General features: G+C 47.6%; 1 protein-coding gene across 1 annotated transcript; it reads left to right on the top strand.

Moving 5' to 3' along the window:
• Positions 1-3,200: 3,200 nt before the first annotated feature.
• TAC4 (tachykinin precursor 4) lies at positions 3,201-12,841 on the top strand. The gene is made up of 5 exons (XM_044938431.2): positions 3,201-3,585; positions 8,622-8,708; positions 10,836-10,865; positions 11,541-11,591; positions 12,599-12,841. Exons 1-5 carry the CDS (start codon positions 3,469-3,471, stop codon positions 12,839-12,841), a joined length of 528 nt encoding a protein of 175 aa, XP_044794366.2. The 5' UTR covers positions 3,201-3,468.
• Positions 12,842-18,374: the final 5,533 nt, after the last annotated feature.

Genomic DNA, 18,374 nt, shown 5'->3' with positions numbered 1-18,374 from the left:
ACACTTACCACCACCAGATGAGGGTTGGCTCCAATTTGCAGATCGAGAAACTGAAGCTCAGAGAGGGTCCTTGGGTCCTAAGGTCACTGGGTTTCAACCTGCAGAATGGGAAGCCATCTCCCCTGTCTACAGGTGAATGCTGTTACTCTGCCTCCACCCATGGACTGCTTGCTCTTGTGGGAAAGTGGGAAGCAGCTGACCAGGGACCTAGGATGCTAGTCAACCAGTAATTCTCAGTGTAACCTAGACCAAGCCCAACCTGCTGGCTTGTGAAATCCAGTGTCAGTTTCCACGTCTGTAAAGTGAAGGGGCCATTCATCTCTGTACGGAAAAACTTGTTAACAAAAGTGGAGAACCAAAGTGGATTGTAAGTTATTAAGTGCCCTGCCCTTGGGAAAGTTAGCTGGGGGCTGTGTAGATTCAGACCCACAAACTAGGGTTGACTATGTCAGAAGGGGCTGAGCTGGGGAACCTGCATGTTAGCAAATGCAGGGATTCTGAAGCCATCAGGGTTTTGGGGAGGTTTGTTTTCATTTTAGCTGCTCTGTGTCTTCATTGTGGTGCCTGGACTCTTTGTTGCTATATGCTGGCTTCTCTAGTTGTGGCACTTAGATTTTTCTTGTTATGGAAGCATGGGCTCTAGAGCGCAGATTCAGTAGTCGTGGCGTGGGCTTAGTTGCCCCAAAGCATGTGGGATCTTAGTTGCTTGACCAGGGATCAAACCTGTGTCCCCTGCATTGGAAGTAGGCTTCTCAACCACTGGACCACCAAGGAAGTCCCTAAACTATCAGGTTGGGATTCACCAAGGATATTCCTGAAAAGGAGTGAAAGTAGCGTGTCCTTGCCTAAACCTCCACATTTGCCCTTATAACATCTCTGCCTTCACTGGCCTGGACGTGGAGTGATTGCATGTTTCTTAAGGACCCACTGTGTGCCAAGCACACGTATATCACTGCCCCACTCTCAGAGCGCTCGTGGCATAATAGAGCAGCGTGGCAGGGCTGTCTTCAGCCCAACTGACCTTGTGGGAGAAATGGAGCCAGACACCTTCGTGCAGGGGGTGAAGCTTCATGCCAGGCTGTACTGCACAATGAGAGAGCAAGGGCCAGGTTCTGCCCACACTCCCCTGGTCAGCAGCCTCCTCAGCCAGGACACAACCTGCTCAGCCTCTGACCACGTCCTGTGCAGAGCTGTGAGAGATATGAGTGGGAGACATTGGGAAAGCCCAGGGAAGGGGCCAGTTAATTCTTGCTGGAGTCAGGAAAGAGAAAAACTCTACTGGGGGTGACCACTAAGCAGACCTTTAACAAGTGGGAGTTTACCACGTGGAAAAGGAAGTCCAGGCAGAGAAACAGCTAAGGACAGCGTGTAGGGGCGGGGAATCTTATCCTGTATGGGAGCAGGTGGGGAAGCTGTCTGCAGGCAGGAAATGGGTAGACTGAGGGCATGGAGCACAGCCTTCTCTCCCCCCCACCTCTTGCTGGCACAAGCAAACTGAATGCAGCTTATCTGCCAACCAGAGTTCTTCTTTCCTAGAGGCTGTGAGATGCTGTTGGGCAGGGACGGTGCCTTATTCATCTTCTGTCACCCAGTGCCTCACCCAGCGTCCATAATAGTTAATGGGTATTAAATATTTACCATCATGCACTGTGCTAAGTGCCCCACATGCATTATCTAATTTCATCCTCAAACAACTTTGGAAATACGTGCTATTAATAATCTCATTTTACTGACGAGGATTCTAAGTAACATGCCTAAGGTTACACAGCTATTTAGTGAGGGCCCTGGGGATGGAATTCACAGCTCTCCGACCACAGGACCCTTGTTCTATATCTGTTGGACTAAGTGGAGAAGGGCTCTGAATTCCATGCTAGGGAGCTTGAACTTTACACCATGGGCAATGGGGAGACACTGGACGGTTGTAAGCAGGGAGAGACGGGTCAGGTTAGGGCTTTGAAAAGACCACTTTGACAGCAGTGGGAAGATATTTTAGAGCTGATGACATTTGAGCAAGAGGCCATTTTTCTGGCAAATCCCAATTCCTCCTTGTATTTTTTTAAGTCTTGCCTTATCTCTTAGGGCAAGACTTATACGCACAGTACATCATGCAAAATGCTGGACTGGATGAAGCACAAGCTGGAACCAAGATTGCAGGGAGAAATATCAGTAACCTCAGATATGCGGATAACACCACCCTTATGGCAGAAAGCAAAGAGGCACTGAAGAGCCTCTTGATGAAGGTGAAAGAGGAGAACGAAAAAGCTGGCTGAAAACTCAACATTCGGAAAACAAAGATCATGGCATCGGGTCCCATCACTTCATGGCAAATAGATAGGGAAACACTGGAAACAGTGACAGACTTTATTTTCTTGGGTTCCAAAATCATTGCAGATGGTGACTGCAGCCATGAAATTAAAAGATGCTTGCTCCTTGGAAGAAAAGCTATGACAAACTTAGCCTGAGGAATTATTTTGCTGACAAAGTTCTGTCTAGTCAAAGCTATGGTTTTACCAGTAATCATATATGGATGTGAGAGTTGGACTATAAAGAAAGCTGAGTGCCGAAGAATTGATCCTTTTGAACTGTGGTATTGGAGAAGACTCTTAAGAGTGCCTTGGACACCAAGGAGACCAAATCAGTCAGTCCTAAAGGAAATCAGTCCTGAATATTCATTGGAAGGACTGATGCTGAAGCTGAAGCTCCAATACTTTGACCACTTGATGTGAAGAACTGACTCACTGGAAAAGCCCCTGATCCTGGGAAAGATTGAAGGCAGGAGGAGAAGGGGATGACAGAGGATGAGATGGTTGGATGGCATCACTGACTTGATGGACATGAGTTTGAGCAAGCTCCGGGAGTTGGTGATGGATAGGGAAGCCTAGCGTGCTGCAGTCATGGAGTCTCAAAGAGTCAGACAGGACTGAGCAACTGAACTAAACTGATCTCTTAGGGCAAGACATGGCAGGGAATGCCAAGGAAGGGGAGCAGTGACAGGAAAGGGAGACTAGTGGTAGAATACTAAGTTCTGGGGAGAGGCCTCTCCTACAGGGGAAGGAAGAAACTAGGCAGTTCCCCCTCTCCATTTCCAAGATGCCAAGGCCCCCTCGGGGCCTCTAGTCAGGAGGCCAAAAGCACTAGGCCCTACACACTGCCCCATTGTGCACCTGCCTCCTGGGGGAACACAGCCAAAGGTAGGGTGGTGTTGCAACAAAGATCAGCTGCTGGGGGCAGCAGTGGAGGAGGCCTGGTCCCTTCTCTGGGCAGCTCATGATATCACTGGCTTTTCCAGCAAGTGGGGTGGGGAGTTACAGGAAATGGCCTGGGGCATCAGATAAGCTGAAGAAAGAGGCCAGTAGCTGGAAAGACAGAACAGGTGGAGCTTCCCCCACCTGCTGAGAGGAGCCAGAGAGAGGACCAAGCCTGCTTGAGGCAGTCTTTGGGCTGAGAGGGGTCCCCTAGGGTCCCAAGATGCTGCTCTGCGTCACCTTGCTTCTCCTCCTGGGGCTGTCTGCATGCACTGTGGCAGGTGACAAGGAACTGGCAGTCAATGCTGAAGTTGGCTCCTGGGTGGCTGTGACCCTGGAGGTAGGTACCTTTGGGGAAAGCAGGGCATGATAGCAAGAGAGGAGAGAGCAAGAGAGCATGATAGCAAGATAGCAAGAGAGCATGTTCAAGGCTGTTGCCCCTGGCCTGATAGACCTCCAAAGAGATGAAAGCATATCTTGTTGTTGTTCAGTCTCTCAGTCCTGTCCGACTCTTTACGACCCCATGGACTGCAATATGTCAGGCTTCCCTGTCCTTCACCATCTCCCAGAGCTTGCTCAAACTCATGTTCATCAAGTCGGTGATGCCATCCAACCATCTCATCCTCTGTCGTCCCCTTCTCCTCCTGCCTTCAATCTTTCCCAGGATCAGGGGCTTTTCCAGTGAGTCAGTTCTTCACATCAGGTAGTCAAAGTATTGGAGCTTCAGCTTCAGCATCAGTCCTTCCAATGAATATTCAGGACTGATTTCCTTTAGGATTGACTGATTTGGTCTCCTTGCTGTTCAAGGGATTCTCAAGAGTCTTCTCCAATACCACAGTTCAAAAGGATCAATTCTTTGGCGCTCAGCCTTCCTTATAGTCCAACTCTCACATCCATACATGACTACTGGAAAAACCATAGCTTTGACTAGACAGAACTTTGTCAGCAAAATAATGTCTCTGCTTTTTAATATGCTGAGTTTGTCATAGCTTTTCTTCCAAGGAGCAAGCATCTTTTAATTTCATGGCTGCGGACACCATCTGCAGTGATTTTGGAACCCAAGAAAATAAAGTCTGTCACTGTTTCCAGTGTTTCCCTATCTATTTGCCATGAAGTGATGGGACCCAATGCCATGATCTTTGTTTTTGAATGTTGAGTTTTAAGCCAGCTTTTTCCTTCTCCTCTTTCACCTTCATCAAGAGGCTCTTCAGTGCCTCTTCGCTTTCTGCCATAAGGGTGGTGTTATCCGCATATCTGAGGTTACTGATATTTCTCCCTGCAATCCTGACTCCAGCTTGTGCTTCATCCAGTCTGGCATTTCCCATGATGTACTCTGCATATAAGTTAAGTAAGCAGGGTGACAATATGCAGCCTTGACGTACTCCTTTCCCAATTTGGAACCAGTCTATTGTTCCATGTCCGGTTCTAACTGTTGCTTCTTGACCTGCATACAGGTTTCTCAGGAGGCAGATAAGGTGGCCTGGTAGTCCCATCTCTTTAAGAATTTTCCACAGTTTGTTGTGATCCACACAGTCAAGGGTTTTAGCATAGTCAATGAAGCAGAAGTAGATGCTTTTCTGGAATCCTCTTGCTTTTTCTATGATCCAATGGATGTTGGCAATTTGATCTCTGGTTCCTCTGCCTTTTCTAAATCCAGCTTAAACATCTGGAAGTTCTCGGTTCACATACTGTTGAAGCCTAACTTGGAGAATTTTGAGCATTACTTTGCTAGCATGTGAAATGAGTGTAATTGTGCAGTAATTTGAACATTCTTTGGAATTGCCTTTCTTGGGATTGGAACGAAAACTTTTTCCAGTCCTACGGCGACTGCTGAGTTTTTCCAAATTTTCTGGCATATTGAGTGCAGCACTTTCACAGCATCATCTTTTAGGATTTGAAATATCTCAACTGGAATTCCATCACCTCCACTAGCTTTGTTCATAGTGATGCTTTCCTAAGACCCACTTGACTTTGCATTGCAGGATGTCTGGCTCTAGGTGAGTGATCACACCATCATGGTTACTGGGTCGTTAAGGTTTCTTTTGTATAGTTCTTCTGTTTATTCTTACCACCTCTTCCTAGTATCTTCTTCTGTTAGGTCCATACTGTTTCTGTCCTTTATTTTGCCCATCTTTGTGTGAAATGTTCCCTTGGTATCTCTAATTTTCTTGAGAAGATGTCTAGTCTTTCCCATTCTATTGTTTTCCTCTATTTGCATTGATCACTTAAGAAGGCTTTCTTATCTCTTCTTGCTGTTCTCTGGTCTCTGCATTCAGATGGATATATCTTTCCTTTTCTCCTTTGCCCTTTGCTTCTCTTCTTTTCTCAGCTATTTGTAAGGCCTCCTCAGACAACTATTTTGCCTTTTTTTTTTGCATTACTTTTTCTTGGGGATGGTTTTGATCACCGCCTCCTATACAATGTGAACCTCCGTCCATAGTTCTTCAGGCACTCTATCAGATCTAATCCCTTGAATCTATTTGTCACGTCACCTGTATAATTGTAAGGGATTTGATTTATCTCATACCTGAATGGCCTAGTGATATATGGAATTAACAGTATGTGTGTTCATGCTTCATTTAACAACTTATTTAACATATACATGTTCCTGACACTGTCCTAAATGCCTCATAAATATTAACCCATTTAATCCTCATCTGCACCTTGTGGGAAAGGCACCATTTCTATCCCCATATCACAGATAGGGAAACTGAAGCATAGAAAGGTCAAGCAGTGCGTCCAATATTACACAGCGTCAAAAGCACAACTGTACACCTTGCCCAACGTCTTATTCTGCGTATCTGTGCCTCGGAGGACATTGTCCAGCATATCCTTTCAAGGGGGTCAACTTGGAGTGGGATCACTGTTTTGCCTCATGTGTAGAAACTTATTCCCTGACAAGTAGTGGTTTGATTGCCAGCCTCTCCTCCTAAGCTGACCTGAGTGCTGTCACTGGGAAGAAATCTCACAGCTAGAGACACAGCATCTGTGCCCCAGCCCATCTGGTCAGAGAGACAAAGATCGCGGCCTCGGAGGTTCCCATCAGGCAGGGGCTAGAGACACACAGGCAGAGTGCTCAGGGAAAGCCTCCGGGAGGGCAGATGGGACAGGGCTGGGTCTGCTCCCCCTAGTCCGGGGGCGGTGAGGACACTGGGGCTGCCGGACAAGCCATCACGTAACAGCTATGCCTCATGGCTTTCCTTCTGGTGGGCTTCCTTCCTGGTTTGTCTGAACGTGGAAGTGTGTGCCTTTGAGAAGACAGCAGGCTGAGGAGATAAAGGTTCGAGTCTCAGCTTCTCCACCGACTCTGTGTGACCTGGGGACATCAGTTTCCTCACTTGTAAAATGGGAGAGGGGGGAAAAAGATGGCCCCCAAGGTTTTTTTTCCAGCTCTGACTTGGAGTCTGTGCCCATCAGGGGACATGGCCCAGGCGCTGGGAAGCTGTGTAATAGGGACCACTCTACACAGTTACGTGGGAAACATCATCGATTTCAACCAGTGCCTCGTGGGGCTTTCCACGCTGCAGCTGCATCTGAAGCTTCTTCTTGGCTCACTCTCGTTTAACATCCCTCTACTTCCCAAGACACAGAATTTGGGATATAGGAACCATCTCATCTGAATGAGGAATGATGCCTCTGTTAGGGATGATCTGATTTTCTCCCTTGCTCTCAGGACTCCCAGTTAGCCCTGGAGCTGGGGATTTGAGTTAAAGGGGTAAGAAGAGCTTCTGGTCAGGGCAAGAGTCCTTCCTGAGTAAAAGACACCTCCCAACGGGCCCCAGAAACCTAATGGGTGGGAGAAAAGAAAAAAACATTCTGTCCAGCTTGCATTTGAAGACTGCCTTTTACCAAGGCAAAGTGCTTTTCATAAACTTTTCAGAAATGGGTCCAAATCTCCAAAGACACTTTTACAGTTCCTGGCCAGGCTAGATGACTCCAGCCTGAGACAGCTGCCCCAGCCATTGATGTCCTGGAGAAGAGACAGACTGGAAGTGACTGAATTAGTCCAAGGCTTAGAAAACAATCCACTCCTGATCCCAAAAGCTGGGATAAGCTGGGAGAGCCAAGGGGGCTTCCACTTCACCCCAGCCAGGTCCCTGCTTGTCCCTGAAGCTTCAGGGCTGCCCCTGGGGAAACTGGGAATGGAAGAACCCGTGACCCAACCCCATGTTACTCTAGGGCTCTGGTCACCTGTCTCACCTTTCCTGAAAAAGGAAACCCCATCCTCTTCCCTATTCCCAGACTATCAGAGAAAGGGCCTTTCATTCACCATCCTGCATCCCATACATGCTGAGCTCCTGTGTGTACCAGGCACTGTGCCAGGTATTGGGGATACAAAGACATGAAGATGGTCTAATGACTGTCACCCACTATCACTTTCTCCACTAGCAAGCATCGCTCAGTCTCAGCAGAGCCAAGCAGGCCCTTCATCAGAGGCTCCAGGGAAGGAGAGGCCATTGGCCAAGGTCACAAAGGTTAATGGAGAAATGAGAACTTAAATCTATAGTCCTTGGTCCAGAACTTTTACCCCACCAGCTGAAGGATGAGGGGCTTCCCTGGTGGCTTAGAGGGTAAAGCATCCACCTGCAATGTGGGAGACCCGGGTTCAATCCCTGAGTTGGGAAGATCCTCTGGGGGAAGATCCCCTGGAGAAGGAAATGGCAACCCACTCCAGTACTCTTGCCTGGAAAATCCCATAGACGGAGGAGCCTAGGAGGCTGCAGTCCATGGGGTCACAAAGAGTCGGACACGACTGAGTGACTTCACTTTGAGCTGAAGGATAAAAATGTCTTTGCCTGAGGGAGTGGCCTCTGCCCCAGGCCACATGCCATGAGAGGCCCAGGTTAAATCCAGGATGATGAGGGGAGTGCCAGAGGAAGAGAGAAGAGCAGGAGTCTAGAGTCAGACTGAGTTTAGATTCTGACTCTACCATTTCCTGTATGACCTTGGACAAGTCACCTAATCACAAGCCTGTGTCCCCATCTGTAGATGGATATTTCACATGGTGGTTGTGAAGCATAAATGAGATTATGCTTGGAGTGTCTGAGCCTTTGAGTTAGATGACCTGGGTTTGAGTCTGGCTTCATCTCACATCCTGACTGGTAATCACTCTGAGCCTTAGTCTCCATCTGTAAAATGGAGACCCAAATAGTACTTTCTTTATGTGGTTTTGGTAAGGATTGAGTTAATATATGAAAGTGCTTAGGAACACTTTAACGTTAGCCATTTATTACTGCTGTTATTATTTTTATTTGCAGTATTGTATAAAATGTGAGATCAATGCCAGCACAGAGTACGGGTTATTGAGATTGTTATTGTTCAGACTGTTTTGTTGTCAGCCTGCCCTCAACTCTATGGAACTCTCTGCTTCTTCAGGAAGATGTCATCCCCAGCATCCTGATTCAGCTCCGGGACGTGAAGAAGGGGAAAGCGAGCCAGTTCTTCGGGCTAATAGGGAAGCAGGTAGGAGGTGAGTGACAGATGTGGGCGGATGCCCAGGGAGTAAGGCTTCTGGGTGGGTTCTGTTACCCCAAACAGAGGCCCTAACTTAAAGCCCAAGACTCAGCATCCCTTACTCCATCCAGTTCAGTAGTGGTCACTCATGCTACGGAATGGGATATAGTGTCCATATCAATTGTTATCCAAATCAGGACATTTCAGAGACTGTTAATTATGCCAGGCAACAGATAAAACCACTCCAGCATCTGGGGAGTGCAGTGACCCTAAGGGTGGGGACAAATATTTTGCACACTGCTTCCTTCAACACTGTGGAGGTCTATGGAGAGAGGTGGTAAACTTGAGATCTGCCTCTGATGTGAGTAAAGCCGAAGACTAAGCTTTCTATGAGATTGTGTTTGGTTCAAGTAGAATTATTAAAATGTTCTATGTTCCCTGAGGGCACTCTCGACGTGAAATCTGTATCCTGGGAGGACAAAGAGAAAAAAAGTCTGAACAGAGAGCAGTTTTCTTATTGACAACTAAATTTTTAAAAGTGGTTTTGGTGAGGATAGGAAAAAACTGGCACTTACATACACTTTAATACACTGTCCGTTTGGAGGACATGTTGGCAATATCCATCAAAGTTGGCAACATGCATACCTTCTGACTGATAGGTTTGCTTCAGGAAATCCATCAAATAGAAATGCTATTGCTACATAAGCCCTGAGGTATTTGTGCCAAGTAGCAAGAATGTGAAAAAAACCTAAAAACTATCAATGGCGGGGGTGGGGGGGTGGGATAATAAAAATATATTAGACACATCCATGGCCTATTTTTTTTTTTTTTGGCTGTGCTGGGTCTTGGTTGCAGCACTTGGACTTTGCTAGTTATAGCTTGGGCCTAGTTAGTTACCCTGGAGAAGGCAATGGCACCCCACTCCAGTACTCTTGCCTGGAAAATCCCATGGACGGAGGAGCCCGGTAGGCTGCAGTCCATGAGGTCGCTGAGTCAGACACGACTGAGCGACTTCACTTTCACTTTTCCCTTTCATGCATTGGAGAAGGAAATGGCAACCCACTCCAGTGTTCTTGCCTGGAGAATCCCAGGGACGGGGGAGCCTGGTGGGCCACCATCTATGGGGTCGCACAGAGTCGGACACAACTGAAGCGACTTAGCAGTTAGTTACCCTGTACCATGTGGGATCTTAGTTCCCCAACCAGGGATCGACCCTGAGTCCCCTGGATTGGAAGGTGAATTCTTAACCACTGGACCACCAGGGAAGTCTGGCACATCCATAGCCTTTGTGGCCATTGAAGTGGATGAAGCAGATCTGTGCAAAGATAAAGATTTCCAAGATATTGGCTAAGTGGAAAAAGCAAGTTATGTAACAATACATAAGATAGGAGCCTACATGTTTAAAAAAATCACTGCATACTTACACACACACACACACACACACATGAAAACATAGGGAGAGTTCCAGAAGGATAAATATCAAACTGTCACCAGTGTTTTACATCTAGGATAGGAATTGAAGGTGAGGGAGAGCAAAAGTTAAGGGGGACTTTTATTACACTAACCTCTACCTTACCACTTGATAGTGGGCATTTATTCAGAAACTGCTTTTGTAACTTTAAAAAATACATTTAAAAATAGAGAAAATCTTCCTGCTATATGCACCATAAAATAAAATAGAGAAAATTAACTTGTGACCAAACTTTGGCCTCAGTTTCTTCTACAAAATGAGTTTTGGCCTGGGCCATTTCAGAGATTTCTTTCAAATCCAGAAACCCAGGAAGCAGGAGGTGAGGGTATATGGGAAATATTTACTGAACGCTGTGCTCACTTGTGGTTAAATCTCATATCTCCTTTATCACCAGCAGGGAAACTAAGGTTCACATAGGCTAAGTACTTTCCCAAGGATGCCCAACTAGCACCAGGCAGACTCCACAGTATGCACACTTCCCACTACCCTAAACTGCCTCCTACCCAGAGTGTACCTTGTGCGGCCCAGTCACACCAGGACAACAGGGGGTGACCAGAGTCCCCAAAGACCCACCAAAGGCGTGAATCCCAAAGAGCCATGAGCCGTTTCATCTCACTGGGCCCCCAGGGAAGCAGTGCAACCCTTATTTTTTCTCTTTCCCCCAGGAATACCTCCCATCCAGTCAGAGGGAACAGGTAAGTGTTGTCCACACCTTCCCCCCACATGCTCCCTGGGGAAGACCGAGTTGTCAGGGAGGTGGGGGAGATGCTCTGGCCAGGGTGCACAGGCTGGCATTGTTGAGGGTGGGGCCAGAGTGGTTTGGCTGCATAGGCTTCCTGGTTGTTTCCTTGGAGAGGTGGTCTGTGTGCGCTGAAGGAGCAGCTGCAAGGATGAGGAGATGGCGATGAATCCAGTTCTGCCAAAGATTCAAAATTACCGTGGGTCTAAAGCCTAGAGTTGAAGAAACCATCAATCCAGAAGGACCCTAACACTGAAAACCCTAACCCTGTCTTCATGGCCTGGGCATGGCGCCCTCTTTGGCATACTGCCCTGCACTGTTCTGCTGGGTCACATGGCTGGTGTCCTCAGAGTAAAAACCACCCCACAGGCAGGTAAAAGTCTGCCATCTCCTGTCCCCACAGTTTCTATTAGAGGAGCTTATGAAGTATTTGTGGAAGGGAGGGCAGAAGGGAGGGAAAATGGAAGAGAAAGAGGAAGGAATGAATGAATGAATCAGTGAATGAAGAACCTCAGTTCCTAGAGAAATTATTCATGAGTCCCCAGTTATGGTCCTGTCTTTTTTGGTTCCCAAGACAGTCTTCCTCTGCTTCACTTTCTTTTTCTTCTCTGTCTCCTCTCTTCATCACCAGGGTATCAGCGAGAACAAGTGGTCCAGGGGCAAGGAGGAGCAACTACGGAAGGTGGGTGATAGCTTCTCCACCAGCACACACAGGCACATTCTGCTCCCTACTCTCAGGGCCAGCTGAAGCCACAGAGAATGGTGTGTGGTTCTCCAGACCCTGGAACATTCCCCTTATTCCCTAATTGTTAGAGAGTCTTATGTATTTTCTGTCTTCAACAACCTAAATAAAGGCAATATCACTCTGGGAGGGGTTATCAGCTGACGCCTTCTGGCCTGGGCCACAACCACAAAGGCGTTCAAGGGGATGTTCAATAAATAAACAAGAAGGTAAGTGAATCAGTAGATAAGTGACTCAAGCTGCGGAAAGATTCAGAGCTCAAGCTAGCAAGCTCAAGAGAAAGGGCATGGGGGTGACATAGCTGAGCAGACACCAAGCTCGTCTGCTTCCTTAATCCTGACTCTCCCCCCAGAGCTGCAGACCTGTGGGCCCCTCTCTAGCTTCCCTGATAGAACACCTGCTCCTTCCAACAGAGGCTCTTGGGAATCAAGGTGGGAAAGTTCTCTATATTCTCCCAAGAGTTTTTCCCAAGTGTTTGAGCCATTTCATTTGAAGGGCCATGGAAGTCACCCCAGTGCCAACATGGAAATGCACATCCCTCCATGCAAAGCGCTGGCAGGAACCTTAGAAATCATCATTTTTCAGGGATGGAAACAATTTGCCCAGTCACATGGTGAACTGTTAACAGAGCCAGGACTAAACACCGTCTCCTGCTCCCTAGTCCGGGCACTTCATGGGGCCCTCAGAGGGCCATTGGAATTTTAAGTGCTGGATTACCACTCCCTTTCTTTAGAGAGGATTAGTGAGGCTTCGCTCATCCACTCTCTAGAGGCCTTTGATTGAAAAACGGAAGCTCTGCCAGATTAACCTGGAATTTGATTGCCCTAAATAACTACAGCTGGAGAAACCTGATTTGGGCAAATGGAGGGCCTTGAGTGGATGACCAGGGAAGGCCTCCAAGGGTGGAGGAGGCAGACAAGGCTCCCCTAACCACTGCTTATGTGCAGCACTCTTCCCAGGCAAAGCGGCTGAGAACCATGGGTCAGAGTGAGAGCCCCCACCCCCGCCTCCCAGAGGACGAAACCCCTCTCCTTACCTGGACGTGGCAGCCAACCAGCCGACCAGGCCAGCCCTCTGCTCCACGTCTTCTGTGCTCGTGTGTCCGTCCCAGCACGCTGAACTCACCGGGCTCCTCCCAGGACTCGGTCTCAAGCAGCAGTCGTGGGCAAGTGCACTGCTGTCACCCCTGAGGGCCAGTGAACGACCCCACACTCACTTGATCACTGCATAGCGGGCGTCGTCCCACGGAGACCTTCCTACCCCCGTTTCTCTCAATCCTGTGCCCATAACACAGCAAGGGCTCAATAAACCAATGAAGAGCGAATGATTTCTTCTCTGGTGCAGGGCAGCGGACAGGGATGACCTGGGCTCAACACCCTGCCCAGGGGCCTGGCATGTCAGCAGCCAGGAGACCACTTCCAGAGTTGTAAAGGGAAACACTAAATAGCCCTGGTCCCCTGAGGTGGGGAAACGGGCTTGGGACACAGGTAGCCCATGCCTACCCACCATCATAACCTCAAGGACCCAAATCCATGTGTCCTTGGACTTGGAGAATTGGGGCCCAGGTCCTTCATCAATTGTCATGTATGAGGTGGCCCCTCAACTGACCACTCTGTTTTGAGGTCACAGGCAGCTAGTCATTTGAAGGACTCTAGAGTAAGGAAAAAGGCCACAGCTCGGGGAGGTGACAGGGGGCCACTGTCCTGGCCCAGCTGTGGTCCTGGGAGGTGGCTCACTGTGAAAACCCCACGTGACGAAGAGACGGCTGAAGATTTGATTCCCATGTTTGAAGCTGGAGACAGTCAAGCTTCGGCTGAAGCCACTGACCATTCAGTAAGTTCCCTCCTTGGGCTGGCACTTTGCTGGGCCCTCAGGCGGGACTGAGAGCAGGGAGGGAGACTGGAATTTATCCTTGAAGAACTACGGACCACAGAGGGCAGAAGCAATGTACTCACTCAAGGCAGCCCTTGCTCTCCAGCAACTCTTTTCACACCCACCACATCCCCTCAAGCTGGTGTCTGCACATGCCATTCTCCTCCCACGCTGGTGAATTCTTACTCAGAGGTCCCAACCCCGCAACTACTCATTCACTCCCTCCACAGAGTTCCCGCAGCACTTTGCACATTCTTCCACTACAGAACTCATATGTGACGTATCTCAACAACAGGGTTTGTCAAGTACACAGACCGCTTCTTAATTGTCCTTACCCCCGTGCCAATAGAGCTCAGAGGTCCTTGGAGACGGTTTTCACAAAGGACTCACGTAGAATGCGTGGTCCTCATGCTCAGCTCTTGACCTGCAGCCCCACGATGAACTGCTTTCGTTGGCTCAGGTCTACAGACGGCACTGCCGCACACCCTGCTGTGGGCTAGAAACCTGGGAGTGACTCCCCAGCCCTCACTGCCCCCTCTAAACACCTCCCCCTAGTTAGTCATTCTTCCAAATATACCTAAATTCTTCTTCCCACTCTCACTACACTTATTCACAGGAGGTACTATCTTCCCTTGCCTAGGGGGCAGCAGCCTCCTGAACGGGCATCCGTGCTTCCCACCTTACTGTTCTCCATCCAGAGGAGGACCTTTTAACATGGTGGGCCTGTCCATCCCCTACTGGCCACAGTTCAGTTTCCTAGGTCAACCTGACATTCTTGTTGGGGCCTTCAAGGCCCTGTGTTCCCTGATCCTCGCCCCCAACACCCCCCCCGCCCCCCCCACCCTCAGCCACTACCAGACATTCTCTCAGACCCTTAGGCACACCAGAGGCTCGCCAGCTTTTGTGATCTGTGCTCAGGCTCTCCCTCTCAGAACGCTGCCCACGCCCCCCTCCCCACCCATTTGGCTAACCCAATCATCTAAGCAAGCTCCCTTCTCAGTCAGGGCTTCCTGGATAACCAAGCTCAGCTAGTTCTCTCCAGTTATGCTTACCCAACACCTGTCCTTTGCCCTTCAGGGCACTGATCACAATTAGGAATTTAATGCTCATCTTTTCCAGGAGACCAAGTTCTACATCTTTTGTGTACAAATGAATGACTGAATATATTAGGCACTCTAAAAGACAAGTTACCTCCACAAGTATTATCCTCAATCTGCACCGGAAATCCCAGAGCCAGGATTTGAGAGAAGGTCCTTCACTCCAAGCACATTTGACCCCTACAATGACTTGGTCTCTGCCACAATTACAGACATGTCTCAGGCAGAAAAATAAGGAAGTCTTCACAAGGAATGCCTTTTTAGTTGGGCCATTTCAGTAAGTACCAAAGAAACATCTAAATGTCTGCCCCCACAGCATACTGGTCTCCAGAGAACCCTTCCAGACCATTTTAGGAAACGTTACATTCTGTCTCCTTGGAAAATCCCGAGAGGTTCTGAGACGCCCTGAACTCAAGAAACATATCAATATGCAACTGCAACTGTTTCCCAAGTTTGACTACAGTACCCATTTTACCTGTAATACTTCACTTGGGGGAATGCTGACATGGAGGCTTCCCAAATGAAAACAGAAAGACTAATCCAGCTGTATGTGGAGGCTGTATAGGGGAATAATGAAAACTACCCAGGTGGAGTCCACTTATGGAAACTTGAAAGCCAAGATAAATGGGAACTTAATCCAAGAATGGGAAGCCACATGAACTCCGGGGGAACTGGAGACCTATTTGTAACAGGATATTCACCTTTCCTGATCCACTTTTGTAAGGTGGTGACTAAGAATTCTAAGGCTAGGCAAGGACCTGAGAGGCAACTTGACTGGAAGCTGAGGTATCAACCAGGGTTAAACTGGGTCTGTGGGTGCCACTGCATGAATACTGCTCCCCTGGAGCTACACAAGGTTGAGGTCCTCCTCTGAGCACATCTGGTTTCCAATCACAGGCAATCATTCACCAAAATAAAATTACAAGGCCCAACTGTGAAGGCAGGCAGATGAGGTTCCTGCCTTTTCCCTGGAGCTTTCTCAAGCCAGTTCATTAATTAACCCAAGTTCAGAAATGACTTCAAAGTCTGTTTCCTAAACTGTATACAAATGTGTGCATATCTGCATTTATGTACACTTTTCTTTTAAAAAACCCAATACTTGTATTAGATTCTCAAAAGGTCAGAAGGAAAGGTCCTTTACTCTCAAGTCCTTTTTTCACTTACACACTGCTATGTATCTGTATGTATATCTAACCATCCCAAAATAGTCAATGGTTTAAAGTACTTCCAGGGACTTCCTTGGCAGTCCAATTGTTAAGACTGTGCACATCTACTGTAGGGGTCCTGAGTTTGATCCCTAGTCAGGGAACTAAGATCCCACATGCCACTCAGCATGGCCAAAAAATAAAACAGTACTTCTCATGATTCTCTAGGTTGGCAACCCTTAGCTGGAGGATTCTTTAGTTTCAGGAGGTCAGCAGGGTACAGGGCCTGAGTACAGGGTCTGGATTTTTGACACTTAAGTTTCTGGTCTGAAAACGTCAGGTTTCCAACTGCAAAAGTACAAACAGCTAAAATATCACTTCTGGCACCTTTGATTAATGAGAAGTCCAGCCCACACCCTTAAGGAAAATTAGCTCTTATTGGAAGGAGCAGCGCTCATATACAGAGATGGGATTGTTGGTGACCATTTCTGGAGGTGACTTACCACACCTTTTTTTTGAGATAAGGGTATAGATTTCTGAAAACTCTGCATATGATTGAATAAAACATGAGTGGTTTCCAAAACATGTACCGAGTTAAGAAACACTGGTTTTGTGAATGGACATGACTGGTCCAGGGTAAAGATGTTCTCACACAGAGCATCCAGGGGAGCAGCGGAGCCAAAGCTGTGCAACAACACAGGTTATTTTCTCCACTTGGGCACAAATCAACAAACCCCAAACCCCAGAACAGTGGTAGCATCTACAGGTACCACACAACAGAAGAGACAAACTGATATTTCAGCACAAGGGACATTTTTCACCACCAGGCAGTCCTTTTTTACCCTCTTCTTAGTGACATTCATTGGCATTTTGTTGAAGATGCCACAAAGGAAGTGGGCAATTAAACTGTCCTCATCAGCAGCAGACAGTCTGGCAGATGCAGTCATACAGGTTTGCAGCAGAAAGTGCTGGAGTGAAACCAGTGTCCAGTTCTGTAACTCCATGATCCCAGTGAAGAGCAAAAAGTAGTTTTTAGAACTCCTAACATACATTACTTAGCAAAGTTTCACCTTATTCTCTGAATATGCAAAACTCTATACAGCACTGTGTATACAAGTGCATCTGTGAAACCATGGGCAGGCAGCATGTTAACCTTCAGTAAGGACTTCTCTTTGGTCGTCACTGGACCTCACTTAATGGGACCTGTCACCTGGGCCTGCACAAACCATGCACAAGCCGAGGGCTGAGTGAAGGCTGGCAGGTGGAGTTCCCGTCTACCTTTTCACTGGAGCTTTCTCAAACCCTCAATCTCCTGAACTGTAGAAAAATGTGTGCATATTTCCACTTCTGTATATTTTTCTTTTAAAAGACCCAATACTTTTATTAGATTCTCAAAAGGTCAGAAGTTAGGTAAAATGGGTAAGGATCACCACAGAGAGCAACACTGCTTGATCCCAGTACCTGGGATCATAAAAACCATGCTCCTTCAATGTTTGGCATATCAACTGCTCTTCAAAGGAGGAAAAGGTAGACATGTTTATGCCTAGTTACTAATATACTTCCAAAAAACTGCTTTTCACTCATTTCATATTCCAGAAGGAATGCATGATGGAAGCAAGTTGTGGTATTTTTTTATACTGGCTTCACATGAACTCCATTAGAGGCCATTCCTAATCCCAGTCAGGCAACGCGCCCAGAACCACAGGGATAAACCAAAGCTCAGGTCATGTCAAGAGAATCATCTTGCCATATAAAGGGCACACCATATTCTTAAAAACTACTTAATGTGACTCATTGTTCCCCCTAGTGAGAAACGGGAAAGCAGGCACCGAGGCATCAGATGACTCACAGTAGTTTTGTCAGAAGCATGGGATCTGGACTCAAGAGAAGCAACGCTTTCATTCTGTTTCTATAACCCAGCACTAAGACTTCTGAGCCTCAAATTTTCTCCTGTGGAAGAGGGCTACAATATTTACCTACAGTGATGATGTGGTAAGGACTGAAGGAAACCACAAAAGTAAAAGGACAGTGCTTACTAAACAGTTTATCCCTAAATCAGAAGCAGAACCAGAATGAGGCACATCTCTGTATCCTGGTTTAGGTCTCTGACCTACAAATGCTGCCTGCTGCTGCTGCTAAGTTACTTCAGTCGTGTCCGACTCTGTGAGACCCCATGAACGGCAGCCCACTAGGCACCCCTGTCCCTGGGACTCTCTAGGCAAGAACACTGGAGTGGGTTGCCATTTCCTTCTCCAGTGCATGAAAGTGAAAAGTGAAAGTGAAGTCGCTCAGTCGTACCCGACTCTTAGCGACCCCATGGACTGCAGCCCACCAAGCTCCTCCGTCCATGGGATTTTCCAGGCAAGAGTATTGGAGTGGGTCGCCACTGCCTTCTCCAAATGCTGCCTACAGGAGTAACTAAACTCAATTCTTTCATTTTAAAGTTTTCACCAGTCTTGTCATTTTTCTGGCAATGGAAGCCACTAGAAGCATGGGGGGCTGTGGCTGAAGCAAAGAAAACTAACTAGAAGGGAGAAGGTAAATCATTAGGGAATCAAAAAAGCCAAGAAAGCAAATGGCAGAGGGGAGGGTCAAACAAGGCAGTGTTA

Source organism: Bubalus bubalis, chromosome 3 (genome assembly GCF_019923935.1).
Source record: "Bubalus bubalis isolate 160015118507 breed Murrah chromosome 3, NDDB_SH_1, whole genome shotgun sequence".
NCBI classification, from domain to species: Eukaryota; Metazoa; Chordata; class Mammalia; order Artiodactyla; family Bovidae; genus Bubalus; species Bubalus bubalis.
The sequence above is the reverse complement of the archived record's forward strand: the minus strand, read 5'-3'. Positions and strand labels throughout refer to the sequence as shown.